General features: G+C 41.0%; 2 protein-coding genes across 2 annotated transcripts; one reads left to right on the forward strand and one right to left on the reverse strand.

The window, feature by feature from the left end:
• Positions 1–91: 91 nt before the first annotated feature.
• On the reverse strand, positions 92–6,287 carry unc45a (unc-45 myosin chaperone A). The gene is made up of 19 exons (XM_083893352.1): positions 6,205–6,287; positions 5,892–6,084; positions 5,110–5,285; positions 4,908–4,997; positions 4,635–4,802; positions 4,155–4,323; positions 3,883–4,053; positions 3,483–3,654; positions 3,090–3,390; positions 2,914–3,008; positions 2,675–2,816; positions 1,995–2,135; positions 1,691–1,818; positions 1,548–1,614; positions 1,335–1,448; positions 1,135–1,250; positions 912–1,029; positions 667–822; positions 92–542 (listed from the first exon to the last, which is right to left on the reverse strand). Exons 1-19 carry the CDS (start codon positions 6,226–6,228, stop codon positions 255–257), a joined length of 2,829 nt encoding a protein of 942 aa, XP_083749478.1. The 5' UTR covers positions 6,229–6,287; the 3' UTR covers positions 92–254.
• A 2,728-nt stretch (positions 6,288–9,015) lies between these two features.
• Positions 9,016–27,419, forward strand: man2a2 (mannosidase, alpha, class 2A, member 2). The gene is made up of 24 exons (XM_083894106.1): positions 9,016–9,100; positions 10,281–11,173; positions 11,522–11,779; positions 11,965–12,109; positions 13,016–13,187; positions 13,390–13,517; positions 14,001–14,174; positions 14,593–14,779; positions 15,926–16,103; positions 16,341–16,543; positions 17,212–17,394; positions 17,609–17,723; positions 17,843–17,913; positions 17,994–18,159; positions 19,876–20,112; positions 20,350–20,472; positions 20,726–20,840; positions 22,538–22,671; positions 23,104–23,245; positions 23,537–23,670; positions 23,887–23,961; positions 24,476–24,673; positions 24,771–24,884; positions 26,735–27,419. Exons 2-24 carry the CDS (start codon positions 11,042–11,044, stop codon positions 26,885–26,887), a joined length of 3,537 nt encoding a protein of 1,178 aa, XP_083750232.1. The 5' UTR covers positions 9,016–9,100; positions 10,281–11,041; the 3' UTR covers positions 26,888–27,419.
• The last annotated feature ends 4 nt before the right edge of the window (positions 27,420–27,423 follow it).

The following is a 27,423-nucleotide window of genomic DNA, read 5'->3' on the forward strand; positions in this document are numbered from 1 at the left end:
TCTTATTGGTCTTTAAGCTGATTGTGCATAATTTCCAGATGTACATGAATGAACATGTGTAATAAAATAGCCCCATGTGAATCTGCTTGTTTTGTATTTAACAACTTTCTTTTACTTTTACACCGTTTCTGTTAAGACACAGGCACATTTTAGGATCAGCATCCTGAAAAAGTGAAATAACTTCTCTTGTCTAACATGGTACTTAAAACTCTCAAACAGGAGGTGCATCCACAGACACATGCTGCGTGTTCTATTCAGGGTTCTGTTCCTTTGTCCTTTTCCCTTCCTTCCCCGTCTCTGATGATGCCATACTCCACTGCCTTGTCCAGGCAGCTTTGCGCTATCTTTGAAACCTGCTTTGCCGTGTCCTCCCCTCCCTTTGCCAGGACAGACAGTATCTCCAGAGCTTCGCTCTCCATGATGGTCTCAGCAAGGCTCTTCTCTGCCTGAATCAAGTTCTGGACAATGACCACTCCACGATGGCGTAGGTCAGATATTTCACTGAGCAGCAGTGCCTGTATAATCTCAAGCCAATGGGTTGTCTGAAAACAGAGGATGTCAGGAGTTAAAGGGGAACCAATATGAACACAGTCTTTTTGTTAGTATCAATCATTGGTGTCTTGATCTAGGTGTGAGGATAGTGAGTTGCTGTAGTGGTGTGCTTACTGTTCCAGGGATGCGGGCACAAAGCTCAGGCTGCTCAGCGGTCAGCATTGCTAGAGTTCCCGCAGCAGCTCTCCGCAGCCTTTCATCCTCCTCACCACTGTAGAGCACGAGCAGCTTCAGGCGATCATTACCTGTGGCCAAGTATAGCTTCTGCACCTTAGGACACACCAAACAGCCATTGCTGTCATTTCAACTTTTCACTTATTTTGTGCTAAAGAAGGTATGATTAATAATTTGTGACTTACCTCTGTGTTTAAAACCAAATTACACATGCACTCTGTGGCTGAGGCTCGAACCAGTTCATGCTCCTCAAACATGTAGCCTTCAATTTTTGGAAGAGCTTTTTCTTTTGTGATCTTTTGTCTATGAAACAATACACATTATCAACACAAGCACACAATCCAAAGACTCATATGCAGTTGTATGGCTTCATGTTATCTTGGGAGAGACTTCCCCCTAGTGGCCAACCTGAGTCTATCACTGATGCCAGCCAAGTTGGTGAGAGCCATGAGTGCTTCGAAGTTCTGTAGCAGGGTGCATTCAAGACTTAGTAGACTGACAAGTGGGCGCACCACCTCATAGATCTACAAACATCCAAGAGCAAAGGTTTAATAATGGAAACTTTTTTTAAATTCTGAATGTAGAGATCGTTAACAGATTCTCCTCACCCTTTCTCCTGGAAAGGCAATTTCTGGGTTGGATGTGATGGTTATCTTTGCCAGGGCTTGTGCTGCTTTGACTTTCCCTGCATCCGTGTTGTCAGATGCCAGTGGGATTAGAGCCTATGGAGGAAAACAGTATCCATAGATTACATAAACCTCCAAAATCAAAGTATTTCAGGTAAGTGCACAAGCTAAACCAAATATATCATGTTGCTCCACCTTTCCTCCACCCTGTGCCACCACAGTGCCTCTGTCTTCCTGCCGTTGCACCAAAGCCAAGAACACCCTGCCATGAGAAATGGCAACAAGAGTAAATCAACAAAGAGAACAGGAAGGAAAAAACCCAATAGTCCTTTTCTTACCTGGCAATGCATTCTCTACAAGCCTCAGTGAGGGCTGGACTCTCCTGTTTGACCATACAAACCAGTGCAGATACTACACCAGCCTCCAGAAGCTTCACCAGCCTTTTCTCCACATAAGATGGTGCATCCTGACAAAATGAGCAAAGAAGAGAGTAACCTTGCTGTCATCTTGGGGAAAACATGCATGTATCATAATTTTTAAGAGCATCTAAAGAAACGAGATACATTTTGAGTGGGAGAGCTACCCTATAGCATTCAGTAAATGAAGTGTTGTTGATGTGTCATGTTGATGTGTAACCAGTACCTTGGGATGATCCTCAGGCACGTGCTGCTTTGCATATTTGGCCAACTCCACCATCTGAGGATCTGGCTTCTCCACTTCATAGCTGTTGGTGCAATTCACTAATGTGGAGCCCACAGCAAAGAGCACAGTCTTATCCTCAGACTGTGGAAAAAAGAAATAAGGCAGTCAGTGCTGCCCAGTTAGCAAAAGTTTAAACTTGCAGTGTATAACTTTGGTGATTTTTTGTTTTATGTTATTATTCTGCCTGTTTGGTCCATGTGAACAGGAACATAACATTTGTATGCTGCGTCTTACATCTGAAAACTCTGTCAGGACTAAAGCAGGGAGTGTGTGTATACACCAGCAGTAGAATTCACTTCTAACACTTGGGCACTTGTTTTTGTTTTTAGTAATGCACCAACATGTTTGTAGTTGACTTGTTTTACTAGCGCAATATTGATGTTGCCTCCATCTGTCTTTATATAAACAAATCACTTCCTGTGTGCAGCACTGGAAGTCACCATGTGAAACAAGATACAACCACTATACTGAGAGATGCAGAGAAAGTCATTTAGAGCAGATAGGCTTTATCAGCATTAAGTGAACTCATTTGACAATTTGACTTTGCAATTGCTTTCTACTGTGCATGTGAGAAGTGCAAAAACAAATTATTCAACGACATCAATCATCATCAATCTAACCTTTGCTAGTTCAAACATGGCCAGCAAAGCACTCTTGTCTTCCACCAAGTCCTCCTTCACATCAGCATCAAAGGTGAGGTAGGCAAGGCCTTCGACAGACCAGCGACGGGAGGTTGGAGGCAGAGACTCATTACATAGCCACCTAACGGAAGAAGAGACCAATGAGCAGAAATCAGAGAACAATGAGGACCACACATCACATCAGGTTCAAAATATAAGTCAAATCATACTGTACATACTTCCTGCACTGCTTGGCAAGCTTCAGTGTGGATCCCTCTGCAAACTGCTTCATGCTGAAATCCGTCCCTCCTGCCGATCCAAGTTTGCACAAACCCTGAATGATAAGCAACAGTGAATTATTCTTTTTATATCCATCTAGAGATACTCTTTTTCTTCAACAGTCTTCAGCGCTTACCACTAAGGCTCTCACACGTATCCTGTCATTCTCACTCTTCTTATACAGGTCCTTCAGAAGTGCCACTCCATTAGCTGTGATGAAGGAGGCTCTCTTGGCCTTGCCAGCAGCATGGATAAGAGCCTCCACCGCTACCTGCTGGTGAGTTACATCTTCAGAGGCACACAGGGAGATCACAGCGTCCATCATTCCTGACATTTCCAGAGCTCTGTTGCCCACATCACTAGGTCCTTGCAGGAGTGCCGATACAGTCTGGATGGCTCGTAACTTGGCCTTCAGTCCGGATTGACTAAAGTGCTGCCTACACAGAAAAACAGAGGAGATTTTTTCATTGAATGCAAAGGTGCGAGTTCATATATACTGTAAGAATACACGTTTCAGGGGTCAACTCACTGAACATATTCTTCACAAAGTTTGTAGAAGTTCTCCCTCTCCTTTTCACTCTTAAGGTCATTGTAAAGTTTGCTAAGCAAAACAGAACAGCTCATGTGGGTGTTGTCTGTAAGAGATGGTCCCTCTGAGAGCTCAACTACTGTCCCAGCCACCTCCAGAATTTTCTTCAGCCCTGCAAATGTCAAATGAAAATGGTGACAGGATGTCAAGGGTTTGGAGTAGCTGAAATAAAAGCCACATTTCATTTGAGAAATGGAAAGAGATGCCAGATGATATGTGGCTGTAGTGCAACTATATTAAAACATTATGTGTATGTTTGACAGGGTTTCAAAGGCCATTTTGTGTCAATCAAAGTATAGGTGTGAAAAATTATATGATTACATGCATGTGTGTTTCATACCCTGGTCTATTACTGACAACGTGAGGGAATTGTCTGGGTTTTTCAAAGACTTGCGGGGAACTTGTTTGACCAGGAGGTTGATGGCGCTGTCTCTGCCTGGTCCTGACACATTAGATGCTGGCAACATTCCCAAGAGATGCCCCAACATCGAGCGTAGCTCTTTGGATGGCTCTGTGTCAATGTCAGGCAATTAACAACAACAAAAACCACAGCTGACACATAAAAATAATCACCTGAATAATAATACGAACATGATGCGACTGCAAACTCACCAGGAAGTATGGCTTCATCTTTCCCTCTGACCTCTCTTTTCATCCCCTCAGTTAAAGCCTCAAACATCACCTGCAGTAGGTGGCAGGCAGCCAGAGACACAGTGGAGGCCCCTGATCCCATTACTGTGCACAGCTGCTCCATTCCCAACTCATTCACAATAGCCATCGTCTGTGAGTAAGACAATTGATTTTAGCACTGGAAAATAGCCAATAAACCAAGTGTGTCATTAACACGGTGCGTAAAATCCCCTCACAGAAATCCCTGTAGATATAAACATCAATGTGTAGTTATAAACTGTGTCAAAGCAGATTAACATGAATAGAAAGAGAAATGTAGCAATATTTAAACGAACAAAGGGAGCAGACAAGAACCACCACTGTGAATAAATCATTTATCTGTGTTTATATAGTTTATGTATCTATTAAAATGACGTTAAAGATGGTGCAATGAATATCAAAAGAGAATATGAATGTGCTTACTCTGGACTGATGCCCTGTACACAAACCAACCAGCGTCCTCAGAGCAGAAAGAACTACCTCTTCCTGCTTCGACAGGAGAAGTTTCTGAATCAGCTTCACTCCATCGTTACGGAAGATCTGCTCAGCTCCTGCCTCTTCTCGAGCCAACACCACAAGGTTCTGAGCAGCCTGAAATGGATTAATTGAACTACATTATTGTGGTGCCATACAATGTTATAGATGAATCAATATAAATAAAAATAAGTTACAGCATTAGAAATTAAATATAAAGACCTTCTGTCGATCTGACTCTTTTGCAGAAGCATCCAAGAGGAGGGAGAACATCTGCTGCACACGGGCATCTGTGGAATTTAATTGTGCTGACTACAGGATTGAGAGAGGAGAGCTTTATTACAAACATTTTCTTTAGTGTCTGCAGTTTCAAAGACAAAATCTCCACAACACTTCATCCACTTTATTAAAAACATTATATCACCTTCTGATGGATCTGGGCTCCTAGCTGTCTGAGCAAATCCTGGAAGGCTTTGTTTTTGGGCTCCAGCTGAGCACACCGTTGAGCATCTAAAAAAGCCTGGTCAAGCCGACCAAGTTTCTGAAAAGCCTGAGCTCTTCTAAACCTGGCTTTCACATCACCCGGGTCAGTGTCAAGAGCTGAGAAAGGTGGCAAACATGACAATCTTTATAATTGTGTACATCAAAATCTTCAGGTAGTTAAAGGGACTTGATCCGTGGGTTTGTGTTCGACACAGTACCCCAACCTTGACTGTAGTACTGAGATCTGTGATACACAAATTTTTTTTATCCCTTTTAAAACAACCAAGAAATTATTACTGCCAAACCTGTACCTTAGCAAGTCACAGTGGAACTATCTGGAAAGAGGTGGGTGGATGGAACAGCTGAACAAATATTGTTCTCATATTTGACACTTTACTCTTCATGATTTCAGTAATAGTAATTCATATTAAGGCAGCAGCACAAAAAATATAATTATTGAAATACCAACTTTTTGAACCACTTCAGTTTACTTTCATATACATTTTTTGTAACTTTTTTTCAAATATTAATTTGTTCAATTCAACAATCAGGGTAGTAAAATATATAGTAGCAGAAAATGTTTGAAAGGGGAAAATCAGATGTTCAATTATTCATTAAACTGTGCTTTTAAAGTTGTTGAGCACTAGTACTGTAGATGGAAAATGGGCTTTTCTGCATTGTCCATACATAATCAGCTATATTGCCTGCAGTGATGTTTGTTACCTTTGGATGCATCAGCCTCCGCCTTGCTGTAATCCTCCAGTTTGAGGTAGCAGGCTGAGCGGTTGCGGTAGAGAACAGCTCTCTCTGCTTGGCTTTCACTCAGCTTCAGTGCTCTGGTGTAACAGCTGACGGCTCCCTGCATGTCCCCTGCCTTGAACAGAGAGTTGCCCTCCTCCTTCATGGCTGCAGGCTGCTAGGTTAAAGAGAAGAAGAGGGCAACAAGGTATCAGACTCACAGCAAAATGTTCTGAGCAAAAGGACCTGAGTGAAATTTGCTAAGCTAACACGACAAAAACAGCGAATGTTACCATACCATTTGTTTGTCACGCTCGCCCATCTTCGTAGTGCGACACACAATACAGCTTTATCCGAAAAATGTTAAACTATAGTTTAAATTTGTCTACTTATCCTCAAACACCGCTAACTTCAGGTAAACATGTTACATCTTTAGAAGCTTCCGGGTGTGGGGAGCACGTTTAGGACGTTACATTCCAGCCCCGCCCCCTCCCACAGCCTCCATGACCATAAAAGGAAGAGAGCAGCAGAGCGTCTGTGTTCATCTCAGCTTTATTTGGTTATATTTTCATTCAGTGTGTGCTGCACTTCAGTTTACAGTTCACTGATACATTTACTAGTTTGCTTTTTATATTTGTTAAGTAAATAAGTTCCCCCATCACTCACAGAGGCGTTATAAAAAAAAACTCACTAATATACACCTGAATAACATGCCTTTACACAAAAAACTGGGTTTTTTTAGTCTATTGAAGAGATTGGCGAATACCATGAAAAAACCATACTCACAATAAGAGGATAAGGCAAGGTGCCAGAAAAAAAACAAAAACAGAATACTATTTTTGCACACTTAAATCAATGCAACTATCTTTTTATTAAACATGTATTCACCAATTTAGTGTGTTCAAACTAAATGAAAAATTACAAACATAAATAGGACAGTCCATTATTAGTACCACAATGGACAAACTTAATAAAAAGAAAACAAACAAACTAGCAAATCAAAGTAAATACTATTACTATACCATGACACTCAAATAAGAATGTTGGTCTGTTTGAGTGCATTTCTGATGTTTATAGCTTATTGCCTATACCAGTGCTGGTATTATAGTTATATACAGTATATTGATTGGACATTATACATGCAGCACTGCCACTTTGTATCTATTACAGTGCATTCACATTTGAAAACAAGTAGATCAAGTGTCCTGGTATGGTATTTCCTTCATCGCTCCCCTGGGGACTCTCATGTACCGGGACAGCTTGATGCCATTGTTGAGTGTCCTCTATTGCCATGGAGACAAGGTGCCTCCCTTTAAGCTGTGTGCTCAGGTTCACCCGTTAATACACTCAAATTACCACAGCAGTTTTAAATCTTTAGAAGAATATCCCGTCTGGATCTCCTCAGGGTTGGGCTCACTGTGAGACCTCATACATAATAGAACCACAGGAGATCCACGGTACTCAGTGACAGCACCAGGCATCAGCCTCTAATCAAAATAATAATGCAGCTGTGTAAACATGTTTCCCTCATCACAACTCACTTCTTGGGAGTTGTTTTCAGAAAATTAGTTTGCTTTTGCTGGTTTACTTTCTAACTGCACCACATTTAGGGGAAAAAAACACTGAAATCATCACAAATCAGTTAGAATTTAAATAACCAATGAAAATGTATCACTCTCTCCTGAACAAGAAAAAAATGGCTGAGGTGCCATTTAAGATCACATTTCTGAAAATACATGGATAGTCACACAATCACAATGTGATTCACCTACAAAGCATCATTACACTTTCCACACCGGGCTTCTCAGGTGCCTTTCATGATCACAGTGGATATTATTCCAGTCAGACTGGTATTTGATGAAACTGGAGGCACGGCTTGAGTTCCTCTAAGGTGTCATATAGGCAGCAAATCCAAGACTCAAAGTCCACAGTCACACCTTAACATTAGCTGTTTTTCTTTGCTGGATTTACCCACACACTTCACAGAAACACAGTGATAAGCAATAGTATAATATACTATACTACAGGTGAGTATAGCTTTTCTTGTTTTTGAGAAGGGTTAAACTTGTTAGCAGACCTGCAAAGCATTTTTTTAGCAAACTGCACACACCATATTGTCACTTATTCTGCACATCAACAAGGAAAGTTATGCTTTGCTGGCATTAGTTTTTTTAAGCAATATGACTGTAAAGTTGAGGACATATTTTATAAAATGTTGTGGGTATGTAGGATATGGCCTAAGAAAGAAATTCTAAGATTTTGTTGGTGATTCAGATGTTAAGTATGCATTATAGGGGAGTGAATTGATGTGGGAACCTGAGTGGCCTTGGCAGTTGTTTGTACAATAAGTGCTTTCATTAGTTAATTATGATTTGTTATTGAAGAGAATGATCTTTATTGTCATTCAATCGAAATTGCACAATGGAATTTCAGGTTAAGGGTTGATCAGAGCTGCTGCAACTGAGAAGTGTGAGAATGTGTTGAACATTCATAAATGTTTTGATGGTGGGAGGAAACTGGACAGCTGGGAGGAAATCCACAGGGTCAGGGAGAACATTCAAACTCTACATATAATGGTCCCAGACTCCCAGGAATCGGACCCAGCACCTTCTTGCTGGGAGGCAACAGTGCTAATCATTACCAACACTGCACCAGCAATTGTGGAATTTTTACAATAAAATGAAATAAATAGCGTACAACAGCCTTACCAGGACATACAATTATGTTTTTTTTTTTATCATGCCACAGTTTATCTAATTTTTTGGGGACTTTTGCTATTTGAATTCTGGCTTTTCACATAAAATATAACAAAACGTAATTCACATAAAAACACAATTGGTTATAAAATCCCAAAAATCAATGCAAACACGTAGAATTAAATTGAATAAGCAAAATTAAGTATGTAATGATTCAGAATTTCGTAAACTTGTGCTGTATTTCATATTCACTCTTTTACGTGTGTATAAATGAAATGTTGGTGCATTTATTTAAAAATCCTCCGGAGCTGATGACCAATCACACACGGATGCGCGGCTCCTCTACTCCCACAATCCTTTGCGAGAGCTCAGTGTAGCTAGCTGCTAGTTGTGTTAGTAATCTGTCAGCCTGGAGCTAAAGACCCACACACACATACACTCATACACCGACCGCTGGACACTCTCCTCTCCTCTCTTCCGGATCACCCTCTTTGATGGGTAACGTGTGCTTCTTTCATTTCCTCTCAAAAACAAAGTTTTATAAGACGGCTTGTGAATCTTAGACGATGTTTAGATGCAAACTCAACGGTTATCCCGAAATATCAGCCACGTCTTAATGTTGTCAAGCCAGTACTTGCTATCCTCTGTAAGGTAAAACACACAGCTGCCTGGGCAGCACAGGCTCATCGCCGGTGCAGACACACAGCTGTTAATTTAAATTTACCTGCAAATGACAACCCTTATGCCAACGTTTACTGAATAAGACCTGAGCCTTTAGTGTGACTCGTAAAGCAACTGAAATGATGGGGTAACTTGACCCCTTATCTGGTAGCTAGCGCTAGCTATTTAGCAACATATTCGTGATAACTAGTTAATGATGAAATAACAGGGATATGCAAAGTTGTATATAGTCATTTAACGTGGCCTTTGGACAAAACATAAACTAAATACCTAATCTAGCTGTCGTGTGCCTGTGCTTACTTGGGATAAAGCGGGCATTTCAGTATTCTTTGAGTTTATAGCAACGCAGCTTTACTGGCTAGCTGCCCAGCTTTAGCTACCTTGAAGTGAAGTGAAGTGACCCAGAGTGCAGTGTCCAGGGGAAATGTATATAACGTTTATTTAAGACATAATCAGTATATAAGAATACCCCCCTCTGTGGTAACAACTTGTTCCTTGAGCAACTTGGGACCTGTTATACTGTTTGATTTTGACCCCTCAATACCTGTCTGTGGTTGTTTGCTGAAACTCTCAGTCCAAGCAAACTTCATACACTTGACATATCCTTCACCTGGATCACATGGTTCAATAAATAACTGTCTGTCTGTTGACACTGAGTTAGACAAGGCAAACATTGTAAGTACTAGGTTATTATCACAACTCTCTGTGGCAATGCTGGGGATATAGAGCCAGCCTGTGAAGTAAGCGGATTAAGATTTGTTGGATTTACATACAGAGGGAAACAAGAACACCTATTAGTGCAGTGCACGGGTCACTTTAACTCAGCTTGATCCTCCCCCTCCTGTGCTGACTGTAGTCGTCAGGTCATAATAAGTATCGCTCCCTCTTCTTCACAGCCCGCTCTGCTTGCACTTCTTGTCAGCCTTGCTCTTGAGATGTCTGGCAAAATATTTAGTTTTTGCATGCTCTGTTAATCTAAAAATGTTTTTGCTAACAGCTGCAGAAGACCCTCCTATGTGATTTCAACTTGGCGCATGTGATCAAGGACAGATGCACTGCCCCTGCTGCCGCTGCAGATATGCAATTACTATGCCACTGAGAGAAGAATAACTTTTGTCGCATTTTAATTCCTGGAGCTGCTTTGGGCACAGTTGAAACTTGATTAAAAAGCCGCTGCTCAGAATCGTCTCTCTCAGCTGATTTCTTTGAACCATCACATGGTAGTGGGCAAATAATCATGACACTGGAGGCCAACTGAGACAAAGAGGATTCTACTGGAAGTTTAAAGTCTGCTGTGAGAGTGGGGACTGGACAAGGAGCACGGACCCACAGTGAGATGCATCATGCTGCAGGGACACTAGACTCCCTGTTTAGATTCTACTGTGTGGTACTTTTTTTTCTTTTCCTGCAATCGCATCGCTTTGGATGGTTCAACACAAGGATGACTTTGAGGGAATCCATCAGTGGCTGTGGTTTGGTCAAAGCTGACAAACCTTTTGCTAGCTATTGCTGATTTAGTGTCCTTCTTCACCGCTCCAATTGCTGTAGCCCTCTTCACTGTAGTCTCTAGTATGGTGAGTGATGCCTGGAGGCAACTCAAGATTGGAACTGAGCCATTAATACATGTGAAGCTGGTTACTTGAAGGATTGTGTTCCAAGGACCTTTATTTCTTTGCACTGGAAAAAACATCCCTACCCAGTCAAGGTCATTTAAAAAGAAAAAAAAAAAGTTAAATCCTGGAAAGAAGACCCAGGAGGATGAAACTGAGGAAACAGGTGACAGTGTGCGGCGGGGCCATATTCTGTGTGGCTGTATTCTCACTGTATCTGATGTTGGATCGAGTCCAACATGACCCTGCAAGGCGACAGAATGGGGGGAACTTTCCACGGGTAAGAATGATTGATTTAGTGGTTGTGTGGATAATGTTTTTTTTTTTTTTTACTGATTTTAACTTTTAAATTTTTCTTTCTGTATTTTAACTCACCTGGAGCTGCATCAATTTAAGTGCAGAAATAGACTTTTAATTTTCCCTCCCATAATATATAATAGTCTGAATGTTTTTAATGTAAACATGACATGTTAGTCAAGCACTTTGCACTTGCACTGTAGATATCTTGCTGTTTGCTATTTTCACACAATTTAATATCATTTAATATAATGTTGTAATGGAAAATAATGTGAGTTTGATTTATGCGTTGATGTGTATGTAAGTATGTGTTTTATTGTATATGTCGTAGAGCCAAATCTCAGTCCTGCAGAACCGGATAGAGCAGCTGGAGCAGCTCTTGGAAGAAAACCACCAAATCATCAGCCACATAAAGGACTCTGTGATGGAGCTCACAGACACAGGAGCTGTGTCTCCCAGTGGCCACCTGCCATTCAGAAGTGCCAATGGTTCCTGGGTCTTGCCATTTGATGGCCGCCCCACTTTCCTCGCTGTCAAAGCCCAAGATTGCCAGTTTGCTGTTGGTCATCATGGTCAAGCAGATGTTCAGGTGATACTGTAATTTATATATTTATCCATAAGTCATAGTGCTCCAGTACATCTGGATCTTTTCATCAGTATAATAACTACTGAAATAAACATTGTACGTTAAGACTAAGATATGAATATGTATGTGTTTTTGGAGAAATGTTATATTTATTAGATACCAAATAGTGAGATTTTGTTTTATTTTAGATGCTGGATGTCTACTCCCTCCTGAAGTTTGACAACCCTGATGGTGGCGTATGGAAGCAGGGCTTTGACATAACTTATGAACCCGATGAGTGGGACACTGAGCCGCTCCAAGTGTTTGTGGTCCCCCACTCTCACAACGATCCAGGTGAGTTGTAAGAGCATCTCACACACAGTAGAATGTTGAAGATGGCTTATTGCAAATTTGAAAGCCGACGTGATTAAACAGTTTCTTGTCACAGTGTCAAGAGTGTCTGAACAAGTCTTAAAAATAGTGCTGTTTTTGTGTAGAAGAGACAAGCCAGTTGCTTTGAGACCTTACCTGGGTGGGAGTTTGGTGACGGTGGAGTAGAAATCTTTCAAAATCTGATGTGTTTGTTGTCGTATGCTGACATAATGGACGTCACACTCCCAAACAATGACATTGAAAAGGTATTAGCATTGGAAAACTGTGCCTATTTTTAGATGGGATCAGCTCTGATTTTATTTGAGACTGACAGTTTCCATTAAACCTGTTTACCAGCCTGCCACATGCTAGCTAACTTGGCAGTTATTGATATGTTGACAGGCTGTAGAGACTTGCAAATTATGGCCATCAATAGTGGGAACTGACTTCACTTGGAGCTAAATTTCATTCAGCTGTGCAGCAGTTTATAGACAATAGTTTGTCACTAAAATTGTTTTTTTTTTTTTTTTGCAGTGAACAAACCTTTCTTGCACAAATGACGACACATTTTAGCTCCCTGGTCTATCAAATATAAATAAATTAGCCTACAATTAAGGCTTGGCAATAATTCCCTAACAGTATATGTATATTGCAATACAGTTTTATGACTGATACTTTCCACTGTTACACACTGAAAGTGATATTTATTTCAAACCTCTCTGCTAAGTAGTTCTGTGAAGGGAACACTTCTACTTGAATAAAATATGAGTGTTATTTTTGATCTCTTGCAACATTTTTTCCACAGCCCTTTTTTTAAATCTTTATCTTCCCTGTCTCTGTCTCTTTGTATCAGCCAGTGATGTTAAATTTGTCTTCTTGTTCTAATAGGTTGGATTAAGACGTTTGATAAGTACTTCACAGACCAGACACAGCATATTTTAAACAACATGGTGGTGAAGCTTGCAGAGGATCCTCGTAGGAAGTTCATCTGGTCTGAGATTTCATTCTTTTCCAAGTGGTGGGAGACGACAGACGTACACAAACAGGAGGCTGTGCGCAAGTGAGTAACAGCACACAGTTTAATTCCCTTTTGAAGTTAGTTGAGATTCTACTGGGGTCTACTGCTCCTGAAGAACAGTGCACGGGTGCAAAGTATATGTTGGCACAGTGTGAAAAAATAGCTTCTAAACTGGTTTATGTGATTCTCCTTCTTGAGTGCTGGCTTATCCTCACCTTGTATTCTTAATCCTATCTTCTGACAGACTGATCCTTGGAGGGCAGCTAGAGATTGTGACAGGAGGCTGGGTGATGACAGATGAAGCCAGTGCACACTACTTTGCCATGATAGACCAGCTCATTGAAGGACACCAGTGGCTTGAGAGAAATCTGGGTAAACCATCCATAAGAAATTAATATCCACCATGTGTATGTTGGAGATTGATACTTAAAAGTTAAAACAGCACTGGATGATTTTTGTTATTATTGATTCTATTCTGTTTCTGTTAGTTAACAGAATGGAATGTAATGTTGTTTGTATGTTGAGTCCTTCCTCTGAAAACAGGCATATCAAGCAATACTATCAGACCTGATTGAGGGAGCATTTATTTGTAGCATTTTTCCCATCAAACTGGTGAATTCTTCTTTTCTGAGCAGTAGATTTCAGTTCTGGGCACACGGGCACCTCTTTGTGTTTTCAGTCATACTCCAAACCGCTGTTGCCATCGAAACACTGCTATACTGAAAAACAGTGGGTCGTGTAGAGCTCATAGGTTCAATTCAGCAGTTTATTTTTTAATTTTGAATTTGAAAGATAGGTTTCTTTTTTTTAACCTGAATTTAAAGCCTACATACTTGATTCCTCCTCCTCTCATAGGTGTTACTCCTCGCAGTGGGTGGGCAGTAGACCCTTTTGGCCACAGTGCTACGATGCCCTATCTGCTGAGGAAGGCCAACCTGACCAACATGCTTATTCAGAGAGTCCACTACTCCATCAAAAAGCACTTTGCCTCCACCCGCAGCCTGGAGTTTATGTGGAGGCAGGCCTGGGGTGAGTGGAACAGAGCCAGCAATGTCTTTCGATTCAGGTGCTCATCTTAGGATGAGTCATGCCAATTGTTTATGCCTTTAAAAAAAAAAAACGTGAAATTTTGGAAGGGCAACCGCAACTGCAACCGCTGTGTAAACGCTTCAGAAGGGCTATCTTCATTATTACTTATAAATGAGTGAGATGTCAAATTTGCTGTCCATTTTTCCTTTATTGGTAAATTGTGTAATATTAGTGTTGACTACTATCAGTTGACATAGTTTAATTTTTGGGGGGAATTATCCTCTGTGTCTTTTTTAGCACCAGAGCACTGAATGCTTACGTTAAGCGAAACATGTTTTTTTCTGTGTATTTTTATTTTTATTTTTTTATTTAAGTCAGACGTTTAATTTTATAAATTTTTATTTAACTGCTTTGACAGACACTGGATCGAGCACAGACATATTTTGCCACATGATGCCATTCTACAGCTATGATGTACCTCACACCTGTGGGCCCGATCCAAAGATCTGCTGCCAGTTTGACTTCAAGAGGTTACCAGGTGGTCGGATAAACTGTCCCTGGAAAGTGCCACCAAAAGCTGTGGTGGAGGCCAACATAGCAGAGAGGTGAGAAATGTGTGTGGTTAGTTGTCATTGACATCAGGAAGATTTATGTTGGGATTATAGATGACACATTTTATGATGTTTACTAAAGCAGTATGTTTGCTGGGATTACAGAGTTAATTAGCTGTAATTTGTTTTTTGAAGAATAAGTGGCATTGTTTTTTATTAGTGCTTTGATAATTAGAAAATTAATCAATAATTAGACTCTTGGAAACTTAAGCAGTATATGATTGATTAATAGTTCAGGCACATAAATATGTGTGCCCAGATTTTTACCGGTTGCTTCTTACAACTCAATAAACTACCCTCTGGGAAGGGCGATCAGAACAAATATGGCAGACAACTCAAGTGTCTTTAAGAGGTTTTATTCTACACACAACTTAATACACTACTTAATAGGTTGTAAACCGACTAAGCATACAGGTTCTGATGATCAGTTACAGATGAAAACAAACACAACATTTTAAAAGAAAACACAAATCTAGGAGATGTGTATGAAAACATCAGGAAGGAGTTTCAAATAATCCTATTAAATGAATCCTAAATAAGGAATTGGATTGTTACATACGTTTGGCTTCTCACACACACTAGTTTGTAACAATCCTTTTAAGGACTCTGCAGTGACTTCCATTCATTTGGACAGCCAAAACAGAGTGGTATCTCTAACCTTAACCATAACCAGTAAATGTCTGCTCTTACCTCAAAATCCTCTTAGAAATTGGGTTCTGCCTCATTAGAACCAGCTTTTGGTTACTGGTCCTGATAAGGTCAGTGTTTGTACCAGAAAAAGTTCCAAAGAAGTATTAAATACAAGTACACACATGCACACAAAGCAGTTTAGTTACCAGTATTTAAAGTCTGTGTATTCTGTACTGCTCCACAAATAAAATTTAATTTGTGCCAGCATCAACAGCCAAAGAAGTGGGATAAACTGGAGAACACACACAAACTGCTGATTGTTTGCTCTCCCATTGATCGCCTTTTAAATACCTAAAGTACATTTCATCAAATTTTATTGGCTGATGTTAATACACGCCAGGTCTGACCTTCCTCATTAGGTCTGATTAAAAAGTAATTTGTGAGGTTGGGTGCTTTAGATGCAAACCAAATTTGTGATGTGACCAAACTCTATTTTCTTCTCTTTCTTAGAGCGAACCTCCTGCTGGATCAATACCGTAAAAAGTCCAAACTCTACCGCAGCAAGGTGCTTCTTGTCCCGCTGGGAGACGACTTCCGCTACGACAAGGCGTTGGAGTGGGATCAGCAGTACCTCAACTATCAGAAGCTGTTCGATTACATGAATTCTCACCCAGAGATGCACGTACAGGTGAGACGACAATTTGTCAAATATTACATATGGTTGCCAAATGCATATCTTGATCATTGTCATGCATCTGGGCTTCTTGTCTGCCAAGTAACTCTGTGCACAACCTTTTCCTGAATCATGAACCATGCCTTGGTATTTTTAAACTTACTGACAGAGTAAAGAATCTGTCACAACTCGATGTTTGGTTCAGAAAATGCACATGCATAATAATGAGTCTGGTTTCCCTTCCCTCTGCAGGCTCAGTTTGGGACTCTCACGGACTACTTCAATGCTGTGTATAAATCACAGGGAGTGGTCCAGGGATCCAGACCTGCAGACTTCCCAGTGCTCAGTGGAGATTTCTTTGCCTATGCAGATCGTGAAGATCACTACTGGACTGGCTATTTCACTTCAAGGCCCTTTTACAAGAGCCTGGATCGTGTGATCGAATCGCACCTCAGGTGATTTAATCACACTTTGCTAATCACTGACAGAATTAATCTAAAATGTCTTAATGCTTGTGAACTTTTTGAGTTTAGGAACAAATAATAATGTTATAGTCATCCGAGTAGTCCGAGTTTTGTCCTGAGTCACTATTTAAATGTGCCTGGTTGAGTGTTTTAGGTTTGACTCTGTCCTTTAAATTACAGATGTAACTTTTACTCACTCACACACTTTATTTTAACTGAAGATAAAAAACTAGGCTAAATTAAGGATAATTTAGCAATCGCATAATTTAACAGTTAATTGCACTTGGTAGAATAGATTGCAGTACTACTTGGTGCTACTGTTGTGCATATAGCAGGATCACATTAAATTTGATTTGAAGTGTGATAACCAAGGTTAAAGCACACACTAAACAAACGGGAAACAGAACTGGAACCTGCTGTCCCTTTAAAATGGATAAATATTTTTATTACGCTTTAAAAAAATAAATATGTTCACATCAACTTAAATGCATCAGTAAAACGGTAGTTTCAAGGATCATATAATTAGATTTAGAGCACTTTGCCTAAATATAGCAATTGAAAGCATACATAATGGTAAATGCTCTCCCCAATCATGTCAAAATAGCATTAAGCTACTATGTCTTACTTCTCTCTGAAAATTGTTTGTCATTGTCCTTCAGGGGGGCAGAGATTCTTTACAGCCTGGCGGTTGCAAACGCTCGACATGCAGGCATGGAAGGGCGCTACCCAGTTTCAGATTACGCCCTGCTCGTCGACGCCAGGCAATCTGTTGGTCTCTTTCAGCATCATGACGCCATCACTGGCACTGCAAAGGAGAATGTTGTTGTTGACTATGGCACCAGGTAAGGATCTGCTGGTCTAGAGAGAAATTATAGGATTGATTGTGTAGATTAAAATGTACTTTAATTTGTATGTAAGGGAAAACACTTCCCCCAATTTCTGTTCCTCTGAGTCTCTGTGGCCATTTTATAATTTCCTTCTCAGTACTTTGAAGGAATAATATTGAAAAGCCATCTGCTGTGACTGATGCCATTGATTCTTTCTTCTCCTCCCCAGATTACTGCGCTCACTCATTGGTCTGAAGAGGGTAATCATCAATGCTGCTCATTTCCTGGTGATGAAGAACAAAGAGTTTTATCGCTTTTACCAGACGGAACCCTTCCTTGAGACGGTAAGAGGAATACTGGTGTCACACTTCTGCTTAAGTACTAAAAACTCTTTATAAATTTGCCCATTTGTCGTATTCTGAGTGTTGAGGTTGTTTCCGTGTGTGACATTTTTCCTCTGCAGGATGATAGGCGTGCTACTCAAGACTCTCTGCCTCAGCGAACTTTAATCGAGGTGGACCCAGCAGGGCCGAGGTATTATCAACATCCACATCCACTTCTCCCTCTCCTCCACCATCTAGGGCTCATGATTAATTTTTCTCTCCATCTGTCAGGTACCTGGTTCTGTTCAACCCCATTGAGCAGGAGCGTCTGTGCGTGGTGACTGTGCTGGTGAACACAGTCAGGGTGCGGGTGCTTACTGAGGATGGACAGACCCTCCCTGTGCAGCTGAGTGCTCAGTGGAGCTCTGCTAGTCAAATGAGCGCAGAGGTTTTTGAGGTAAGATGCTATGTTTATTAAAGAGATAATTCAGGTTTTTTGAAGTGTGACACATTGTCAACACTGACTTAGCATACAACATGGCTGCCAGCAGGAGCAGGGGGGAAAAAGAATGATTTTAGCCATTTAACAAAGGCTTGCCTAATAAAATCTACACCTGTTTAAGTCTACAATGTCTTGTGTATATGGTTGCTAAATTATGGAAGAAAAAATTATTTCAAACAATTACTCCGCAGCAAGGAAAAATAGCTATTTGCTGTCCTAAAAGTCACAAAATTTCGCTAAATGATCACATCTCACTCCTGGTCCTGGGGAACCACTGTCCTGCCTGTTGTAGGTGTTTCCCTGCTCAAACAAGTTAAGTTAAGCTAAGTTAATCTACTGCAGTAATTGTGTTCTCAACCAGTAGAAAATGCTGTGAACACCTGATTATGCATGAAAAAAAAAATACCGTCAGATACAGTGAAACCGTTCGAATTTTGAAAAACACCGTGATATATATTTTTGGTCATACCACCCAGCCCTATTTTGGAGCAGGGAAACATTTAAAACATGAAGGACAGAGGCTCCCAAGGTCTGTTTTTTGAGTGAGTGTTGTTGATGACTTACAGTCAAAACATTAAACACTGTAGCCGGTCTCTTGTGATCGGTTGTGTTTGTTTCCACAAACCAGTTCTTTTTAATAAACAAGAAAAAACTTTAAATGATTTCAAGACGTGGAGCGGGGTTATAATGGAGCTTCAGTGGAATGGTGTGCTTCAAAATAGTTTTCACCGGAAACTGGTGTGCGAAGACCTTTTAGAACGATACGTGCTTTCACTGCAGAGTCTACAAAAGTCACTAATAACACCAGAAAAATGAGCTGGATTTGTCGAAAGTTCCTTTTTTGAAAAATAATCACCAGAGGGATCTGAATACTTGCTAAATATAGCTTCAAATTTGCAGAAGTGACACAAACGTACCTCCTATTATTCATTACATTAGCTCCCAGTTCAATTCAAAATGCACACTCTCAAATAAAAACCTCTTCGAGAGTATATTATTGTACATTAACCTATAAAGTATATTTACAGAGCAGGAGTTGACCAGAGCTTACTGGTTGTCCCTTCAAATTTGAGAACAAAATTACAGTTTTTAAAGCTTTTAATTATTTTTGAGAAAGGCACTGCACTAAATAAATAATTTTTAATTTAAACATTATTACTAAATGAGGCAGCAGTAGACGAGTAGTTCCTATGACCCCTTGAGCTATAATTACTGTAAAGTGTAAATTCTCCAAATCTGACAGAAAATAACGAACTATGCCTAAATAAAATATTTAAAGAGGAATTGAAAATATATGTCTTCCTTTAATGGAAGTCAGCTTTAATTAAAGGCCTGTTACCTTGTGCAGTTGAGGTAACATGTAAAGTAGCTTGGCTGCTTGGTTGGCAGCATGTGTATTTTAAAAGCTCTGCAGTAAAAAAAAAGCCAAAACTCATTTGGATGCAAGAGAAATGTATCACTGTATCTTCATCTCATTATATTTTAATTACGGCTTGGTGTTGCAAATGTTTATATACTCAAAACCTTTATTGAATGCCTAGTTGTTTGATTAAAAGGGGAAACGAAGCCAGTGTTGCACAGCACCAACTTTGTTTGTTTTATATTTCAGTGCCGATCAGACTGGCTTTTGTTTTAAATCTTGTCCAACCATTTCTCCATCCTTTTATCCAGGCAACATTCATGGTGCGTCTGCCTCCTCTGGGTCTGGCTGTTTTCCATGTTTATGACTCTCCAGATTCGCCCATGACTCTCCGCTCTGATACGCTGCTCAGGCTTTCTGGGCGCAGTGTTCCTGCCCGTGCTGCTGACCCGCTCCCTGTTCACTCTCAGCTTTCTGACCCTCAGACCTTCTACATCAGCAGTCAGTCTCTCACACTTGGCTTCTCTGGAACCACTGGCCTGCTGGAGGTTTGTTTTTCTTCTTTATTTGCTGACCTAGTGTCTAAATCACAGATTTGTTCCTTTGTGTGAATTTGGTTTTTGAGCTTGTGAGGAAAAAGAACCCCAGAAGCTTGGTTTTTCAATGAACTCTGACGGTTTGATCCAAGTGAACATGACGCGTGTTGTTGCTACAAGAACAACCTTTCATCTCTTTTCAAATTCTGCACTCTCTCATCCTCTGTGTGCTATTCTTTTCATCTGCAGAGCATAAAGCGTAAAGATGATCCTCAGGAGGTGAAGGTTCAGATGCAGTTTGTGGTTTACGGCACTCGCCCTTCTAAAGACAAAAGTGGGGCTTACCTTTTCCTGCCTGATGGAAAAGCAAAGGTATTCCCTCAGATGTTTACTTAAATTCTTACACATCTTTGATGGAGTCTCCCATGTGTATTGTGACACTGTATCATGCTGGGGAGCTCTGGGCAGAAAGGCAGTGCTCCTTCATCAATCCTTTATTTTATAAAACAACATGCACAAGTCTCATTACTTATTCTGCTGCTGGTTCCCTGTAAATATATCTCTGTAGTTCTTGCTTCTGCTTTCTTTCTGCTCACGATTCCACTTTCTCTCCTCCTGCTTTCAGCCCTACCACCAGAAAGAATCACCTGTGGTGCGCGTTGTGGAGGGGCCTCTCTTCTCAGAGGTGGTGGCACACTACCAGCATTTTCAGCAGAGCATACGCATCCACAACGTGCCAGGTAATAAACTTACCGCACAGCAAAGTGGAACCGCTTCAAATGAGCTTTTTTTTTCCCTGAAACATTTTATGTTTGGTTAAAGGCACCAGATGGCACAATTCAAACAAAATGAAAATTTAGAATACAACTTTTTCCCCCCTGCCATCTGACAGTGTTGTGGCTAATGCTATTTTAAGTAGCATTTGGCCCAAATCTGCAGATTTACACCTTTCCATAAAAGCACTACTGTGTAACATTTAGGAGGGTTTATTGGCAGAAATTGAGTATACTACCCATAAATATGTTTGTGTAAGTCCATAACTAAAACCCCTTTGGTTTTTATAGCCTTAAACTAAGCTTTTTACATGTACTTACAATTGTAGTGTGTAACTTTTAAGCATAAAAAATGTCCGTCACAATCAAACAATAGTCAAATGAGTTCATACAGTGCAATGTAACAGTCCACTTTATTTGAAAATAAGGGCAAAAGTTCAAAAGTAATACAGGGCTGCCAACATGAGAAAACCATGGAGTGAGACTTTGTGGCGTGCGGAGCAAATGTATGGTTGGCCCAGTTGAGGTTACCACCACACATGCATCCCAAGCTTATAATGCATTATAATCTACTTATAACACTATATTTAGTTGTAAGCACTCATTAATGCTTTATACAATATGCGTTATGTATTATTAATGCTTAACACTTGTAATGCTTTATATAATAATACTGTAAACAATGTAGGCCTTACAGTACACAGATGGAAAACAAAAAACATGACATACTGGCAGATTTGATCCTGCAACCTTCCTGACATACATAAGTCTGCTTCCTTAACCTCTATATTAACTTCCTTAGTCTGTGCCAGAAGATTTCTCTTTTTGCATTGATGATGTATTTTCAACCACAGATTAGAAAGAGAATAAAGAAGAATAAGCTTTAATAATGCCGGTTGGTGGTTGGAACGTCCGTGTGGTGGTTGCTCCCAACCGACCTGTACCGAAAACTTGGCTAACTTGGCTGAAATGTGTCACGTCTTTATGTCACACACACACACACACTTACACACACACAAAAAAACACTCCCTCAGTCAGGTGTGGTCGTTTTTAAGATGAAGGATACAGCAAACTATTAATGTTCCGACATTCCATTAATGAAGATAAATCTGAGACAGAATAATAGTAATAACTAGAAAAGCACTCAGAGAGCGCAGATCTCTTCTAAGGCAGCTCAGTGTCTACAAAATACACCCTGTCGGCGCGTGTTGTAAACAGCGATAAAGTTATGGTCAGACAGCAAGTGTTGTAACCAGTGATAGAGTCTACGAATCACGCACAAAATTACTTGTTCCTGGTCCCATTGAGGACATTTCCTTAAAATTTGGTCCAAATCCATCTTTTCGCGTTATGTTGCCAACAGACTAAACTCTGGCGAAAACTCTGACGGAGGTCAATAATAACAATGACGCAAGCACACCTTGCTTTATGGAGGTTGCCATCTTGCGCCATGTTTCTACAGCAGCCCGAATGGACACACATGTCAGTGTGGGTTTTGGTGTTTTAAAGCGGGTTTTCTACACAAACAAAGAAGAATGACATCCTCTCTAGTATGCAAAGGCCACTGTAGTTGTTCTGCAGTCTCAACATTAGATGTCACTTTAACTTCCCTCTTTATGCAAAGTTTAGCACAGAATAGTTATAGTTTTTTTGTATTTTGCAGGGGTTGATGGTTTGTCTATAGACATCACCACCATGGTGGACATCAGAGATCAGACCAATAAGGAGCTGGCCATGCGTCTGGTCACCGACATCCAGAGTGAAGATGTCTTCTACACAGACCTCAATGGTTTCCAGGTGTGTGCATTTACCTCTGTCAGACAAAATCACTCGATCGAAACAACCCAAAACCTCTAAATATCACATAAATGCTTCAGAAGAAGAGACTGTAAAAGAAGTAAATAAAAAGCAGCAGCAATTTAACGGAGGAGTCATGTTGGGGGCTTTTTATTTCTTCTTTATGGGAGCAGAATATTTGTTCAACAGTTGGAGCTTTATGTTTTTGAAATAGCTGCTGTGGCTTGGTGGCAAATACATCAGCACAAATGTGTTGTTAACAGCGTAGTAGTTTAAAAGATTTAAAACAACTGTAAAGTACTGACATTGGTTTCGGTAGATACTCAAGTTTATGATTTTGGTCATGGGACATGAAGAAGTGATTCTGGGTAACAACAGTGTGTATCCATGATTATAACTTTGATTTATTGCGTCTTTGATCACCGCTTGTAGATGCAGCCCCGGCGCCGTCACCTAAAGCTTCCCCTGCAGGCCAACTTTTATCCCATGCCGAGCCAGGCTTACATCCAGGACAGCCATCACCGCCTCACGCTGCACACAGCTCAGTCTCTGGGTGTCAGTAGCTTGGAGAATGGTTCGTATCTCTTTGCATTTAATTCATTTGATGTTTCTCTTTTATGATTGTCAGTTATCTCTGAAATGCACTTGGGTTTTCTCTAATTCTCTGGCATTTTATGGAATTGAATTGAAGCAATTATCTCCCGCTCTTCTCCCCGAAGAATTTCCCAGAAAGCAAACCACTTCATATTCGTATGTTTGTGTGCCAAACTAATCCCTTTACTGTGCTTATGTGAATAATCGGGGCGTCAAATTCAATACTTCCTGCTTATTTCTTGGTGTAAAAGTTGTTGTCCCTGCTCTCCAGGCCAGCTGGAAGTGATTATGGACAGGCGGCTAATGCAGGATGATAATCGTGGACTGGGCCAGGGCGTGAAGGACAACAAGAAAACCGCCAACCGTTTCCGACTGCTGCTCGAGCGGAGATCCACTGGCAACAAGGTCAGTAAGATAACCGTTAGAGAAGCTTGGCTGAAGGTCTTCCACATTTGAGTGTGTGGTGCTCTATTCTTCTCTTTGAGTATAGTTGTTGTCCTTCATTTTGATGATTAACACCTTTTTTTTTTTCCCCCAGCACTCATTACCGCTCCATCTGTTATCCTCTCCACACTCTAATTGTATTCCTATTCTCTTCTTTTTCCACTTCATTACCTTCAGTATGATGGCTTCTTTGCCAGACTGTCATCCATGCTTAGTTCTTTCATCTCCAAATTCTTGACTGGCGTTCAAGAGGTAATGTTGCCCCGGCAACGGTGAAGATGCTTCGTAGTCTGTGTCACAGTTTGTGCTTTAGCCACAATCCCTTTTTTTTTTCTTTTTTTGTTTCCCTCATCCTCCTCCTCATAGCTGTAGCAAAAGTGCTCCGTCTTAACGTTGTCGACATTGAGAGAAACAAATGATGAGATTTATCAAAGTTGAATGAATTCACATTGGCAGAGAAAGGACAGCGTTAGTCGCAATTTTATTGCTGCGCTCTGATAAAACTGCTGATGAAGTTGTGGCCTGCCTCAAACATCAAACATCATTTTTCAAATACCCTTAATTTAAAATGGGACATAGTGCTTCTGTTGTAACAACCCAATATAGATGGATCAGTTTTGTGTCTGGACTAGAATTAGGTACGTACGCTCTCCTCTGATAGATGAACTGTTCCTCCTGTTGTAGCAGGACAACACGAGGAACTAAATGTCTAGATATTTGCAGTGTCACTCAACTGTGTTGTTTAACCCACCTCTACCTTCTTCAGATGATGGACAGCTCAGCAACAACAAGCTTCCCATCCATACTCAGTCACATGACCAACGCCATCCTGAACCGCGAAGTCCTGGCGTTGCCCGTGTTGCCCAAAAGACGTGGCGTTCCTCCTCTGCAGACCTTCGCTCCTCTGAAGTCCATCCTGCCCTGCGACTTCCACCTGGTGAACCTGCGCAGCATCCAGAGCCAGGTGACGACACGACCACAACAACAACAACAACAACTCGCAGTTTATGTGCTGACTGTGTAACTAATGTGCATGTGTGTCTTAATGTGTGTGTGAGCAGCTGGACCCCCACGCTCCATCTCCATATACAGCCTTGCTTGTTCACCGTCTGGCGCTGGACTGTGGCCTTGAGGCTCAGAACCTGGGTTTCAACTGCACCACTACTCAAGGACAGGTCAGAGAAAAACGCATTTGTTCGGCTATTTCCTTAAATACAAATTTACATTTGTTCACTTGGTAAAACTAGTGCACTTCCTGTACCTTATCTCTTGCATTTCAAATTCAAACATCATCATCTTTGTCACTGTACACTATGGTGCCCTTAGTTAGTCACCTGCCAAGTTTGAAGTCTGTCGAGCCAACTGTTAGACAGTTATGTGATTAACAGACGCGCTGTACATTTATAGATAGATATGACATTAGGAATGTACGAAAATAACCAGTCCCAAAGGTTCCATTTTTGGCACCTTTGTTTGGGTTACCAGAGTAAAATGGTACAGTACATTCAGAGTGGAGTTCAACCGGCTCCTCCGTGGATGTATAATATGAACTGGATAGAGCACCGCCCCCTCTGCCTTGAAGACAATTTTTACATGGTGGCCATTGTGGGTACTGCAACAGAAAACCCCATGGAGCCCAAAAGCAATTTTCCCTTTGACCGCAATAGTAAAAGAGACGCCTGTAAAAGTGTCCACAGGACACCTCGAGACATGGACATAGGCTTTTATAGATCTTTATGTGGTAGTGACACTACTGTGCATGCTCTATGGGCCCCATAACCCGGAAATAAACGTGGATGTCAAAAACTTTTTTGGCATATGCGCTGGGTGAGCAGTTTCATGGGAATGAACGGAAGCAAGGGGCGGTGCTTTATCCAGTTCATATAATACATCCATGGGCTCCACCCATGACAGTCAGCTGATTGGGTGACAGTCATTTTCTTCAATGCCTGCAGTGTATTTTCATTCATGGAATATATTGTTACGTTACAAAAAGGCGATGGTTTTTGCCGTAGGATGTGAAAAAAGAGGGATCGTTTTGTGAAGGGCAAAAGACAAGCCCATAGAAAGAGCGGTGACCCAGGTAGAAAAGCCCTCCCAGTGATTCTGGTGGAGCTGGGATGGCTGTCCCAATCCGTGAAACACAGAGAGACGGACAGTCATTTTGAGACGAATGTAAACGATATGCAGAAAATTCTTGTTTACTACTGTTGCAGCGGATGTTTCCGCCAGCACATGTTGAATATTTTGGTTGTAAGCCCCCTACCGTTGCGGCAAATACTGCTACGGACCACACGGTGAGTATAAATCACTGCGTGCGGGCGCGTAGGGCGTACGCCTGCAGAGCTGGATGCTGGATGTCCTCCATTGTTGTCTGTTGTGTTATGTTGTATGTTTCCGTTCGCCGGTGTGACGTCACGCTACGTATCTTGCGGACGCAGCCATCAGGCGTTGCCCACGCATTGCCTACCAAGCAAAGATACTGTTGGCAGTCGAAATGGTAGCATGACCCAGGGCTTTACCATTCTGTACCTTACTGTACCAAACCGAATCATACTATAATGGAAAGTAATAAAGCAATAGCAATAAATCAGTCTTGTGCATTAACAACATTAAAGTAGAGCTTTAATGTCAGTGCACATTTACTAATGATTTAATAGTGATTTTGTAATGTGACACTCGCAGGGACCATTTTGTTTTACTGTTGACACTTTAAGGACATTTTGTTTCCAAATCTTTGACTCATAATTTTAATTGTATTGGCTGCAGGATATTTACTAGCAGACAAGGATTTAGCCCAGTTTCCATTTCCATCATGAAACAGCACGACACACTGTAACCAGCCAATAAATATGAAGCAGATGGCAAACGTGACACAGTAAACTCTGCTGTGTGCTGACAGTATTCATTAAAAAAGAACGACCAACATTGAAGCCTCTCGGATAATAATGTTTGTTTTGTTTTTCTTTAAAACATATACTGTTTCCTTTCTAATGTTCTCGTTCATCTTCTCTCTTTTTTGCAGCTGAGCGTCTCTGGAATGTTCAAGAACCTGGACCTGCAGCTTCTTCAGCCCATGTCTCTGACCCTGATGCACTCCGGCTCACCTCTGGCCAACGACTCCACCGTCAGCCTCGATCCCATGGAGATCTCGGCCTTCAAGCTCAAACTTCGCTAAGAGCGTTGTGGACTTAAACGAGGCAGTAATGATTTTTAAAAAAAAAGAAAAAAAAGTAAACCCAGTAGACTTCGGACCAGGAAGCAGGTCCTCGTCGGGCGACAGACTTGATCATGTGGGTTTCTTTGTTTTGTTGGGCAGAACCACACACAAACAACACTACAGCTGTAACAGGACTGACTGTACAGCAGGGGGCAGACCATGGCCGTGGACACCTTGTGATCTGACACCTGTCTGAGCATCAGCTGAGACTGCCAGTGTTGCTCGTAGGATACGAACCTGGAATCTGTTAATCTCCGTGACCGAAAAAAATGAAATCTCATTTGGTTCTGCTTCGTGAGAACTCGTCTTTTTTCCCCTATTGTCGCTTTCGTCCTGGACTGAACTACTGAATGTAAATATCCAAAAGGACAAGAGGAGACGGAGAAGAGACACGTGCCACATCAGAGTGCAATTTACAAAGCTTTATTTGGTGTATGGGTTTTATTTTATTCTAAATGTATGATGTCACACATCACAGGATTATTTTTTTGTAC

The sequence above is a fragment of the Microchirus variegatus genome (genome assembly GCF_963457635.1).
Source record: "Microchirus variegatus genome assembly, chromosome: 8".
Taxonomy (NCBI): Eukaryota; Metazoa; Chordata; class Actinopteri; order Pleuronectiformes; family Soleidae; genus Microchirus; species Microchirus variegatus.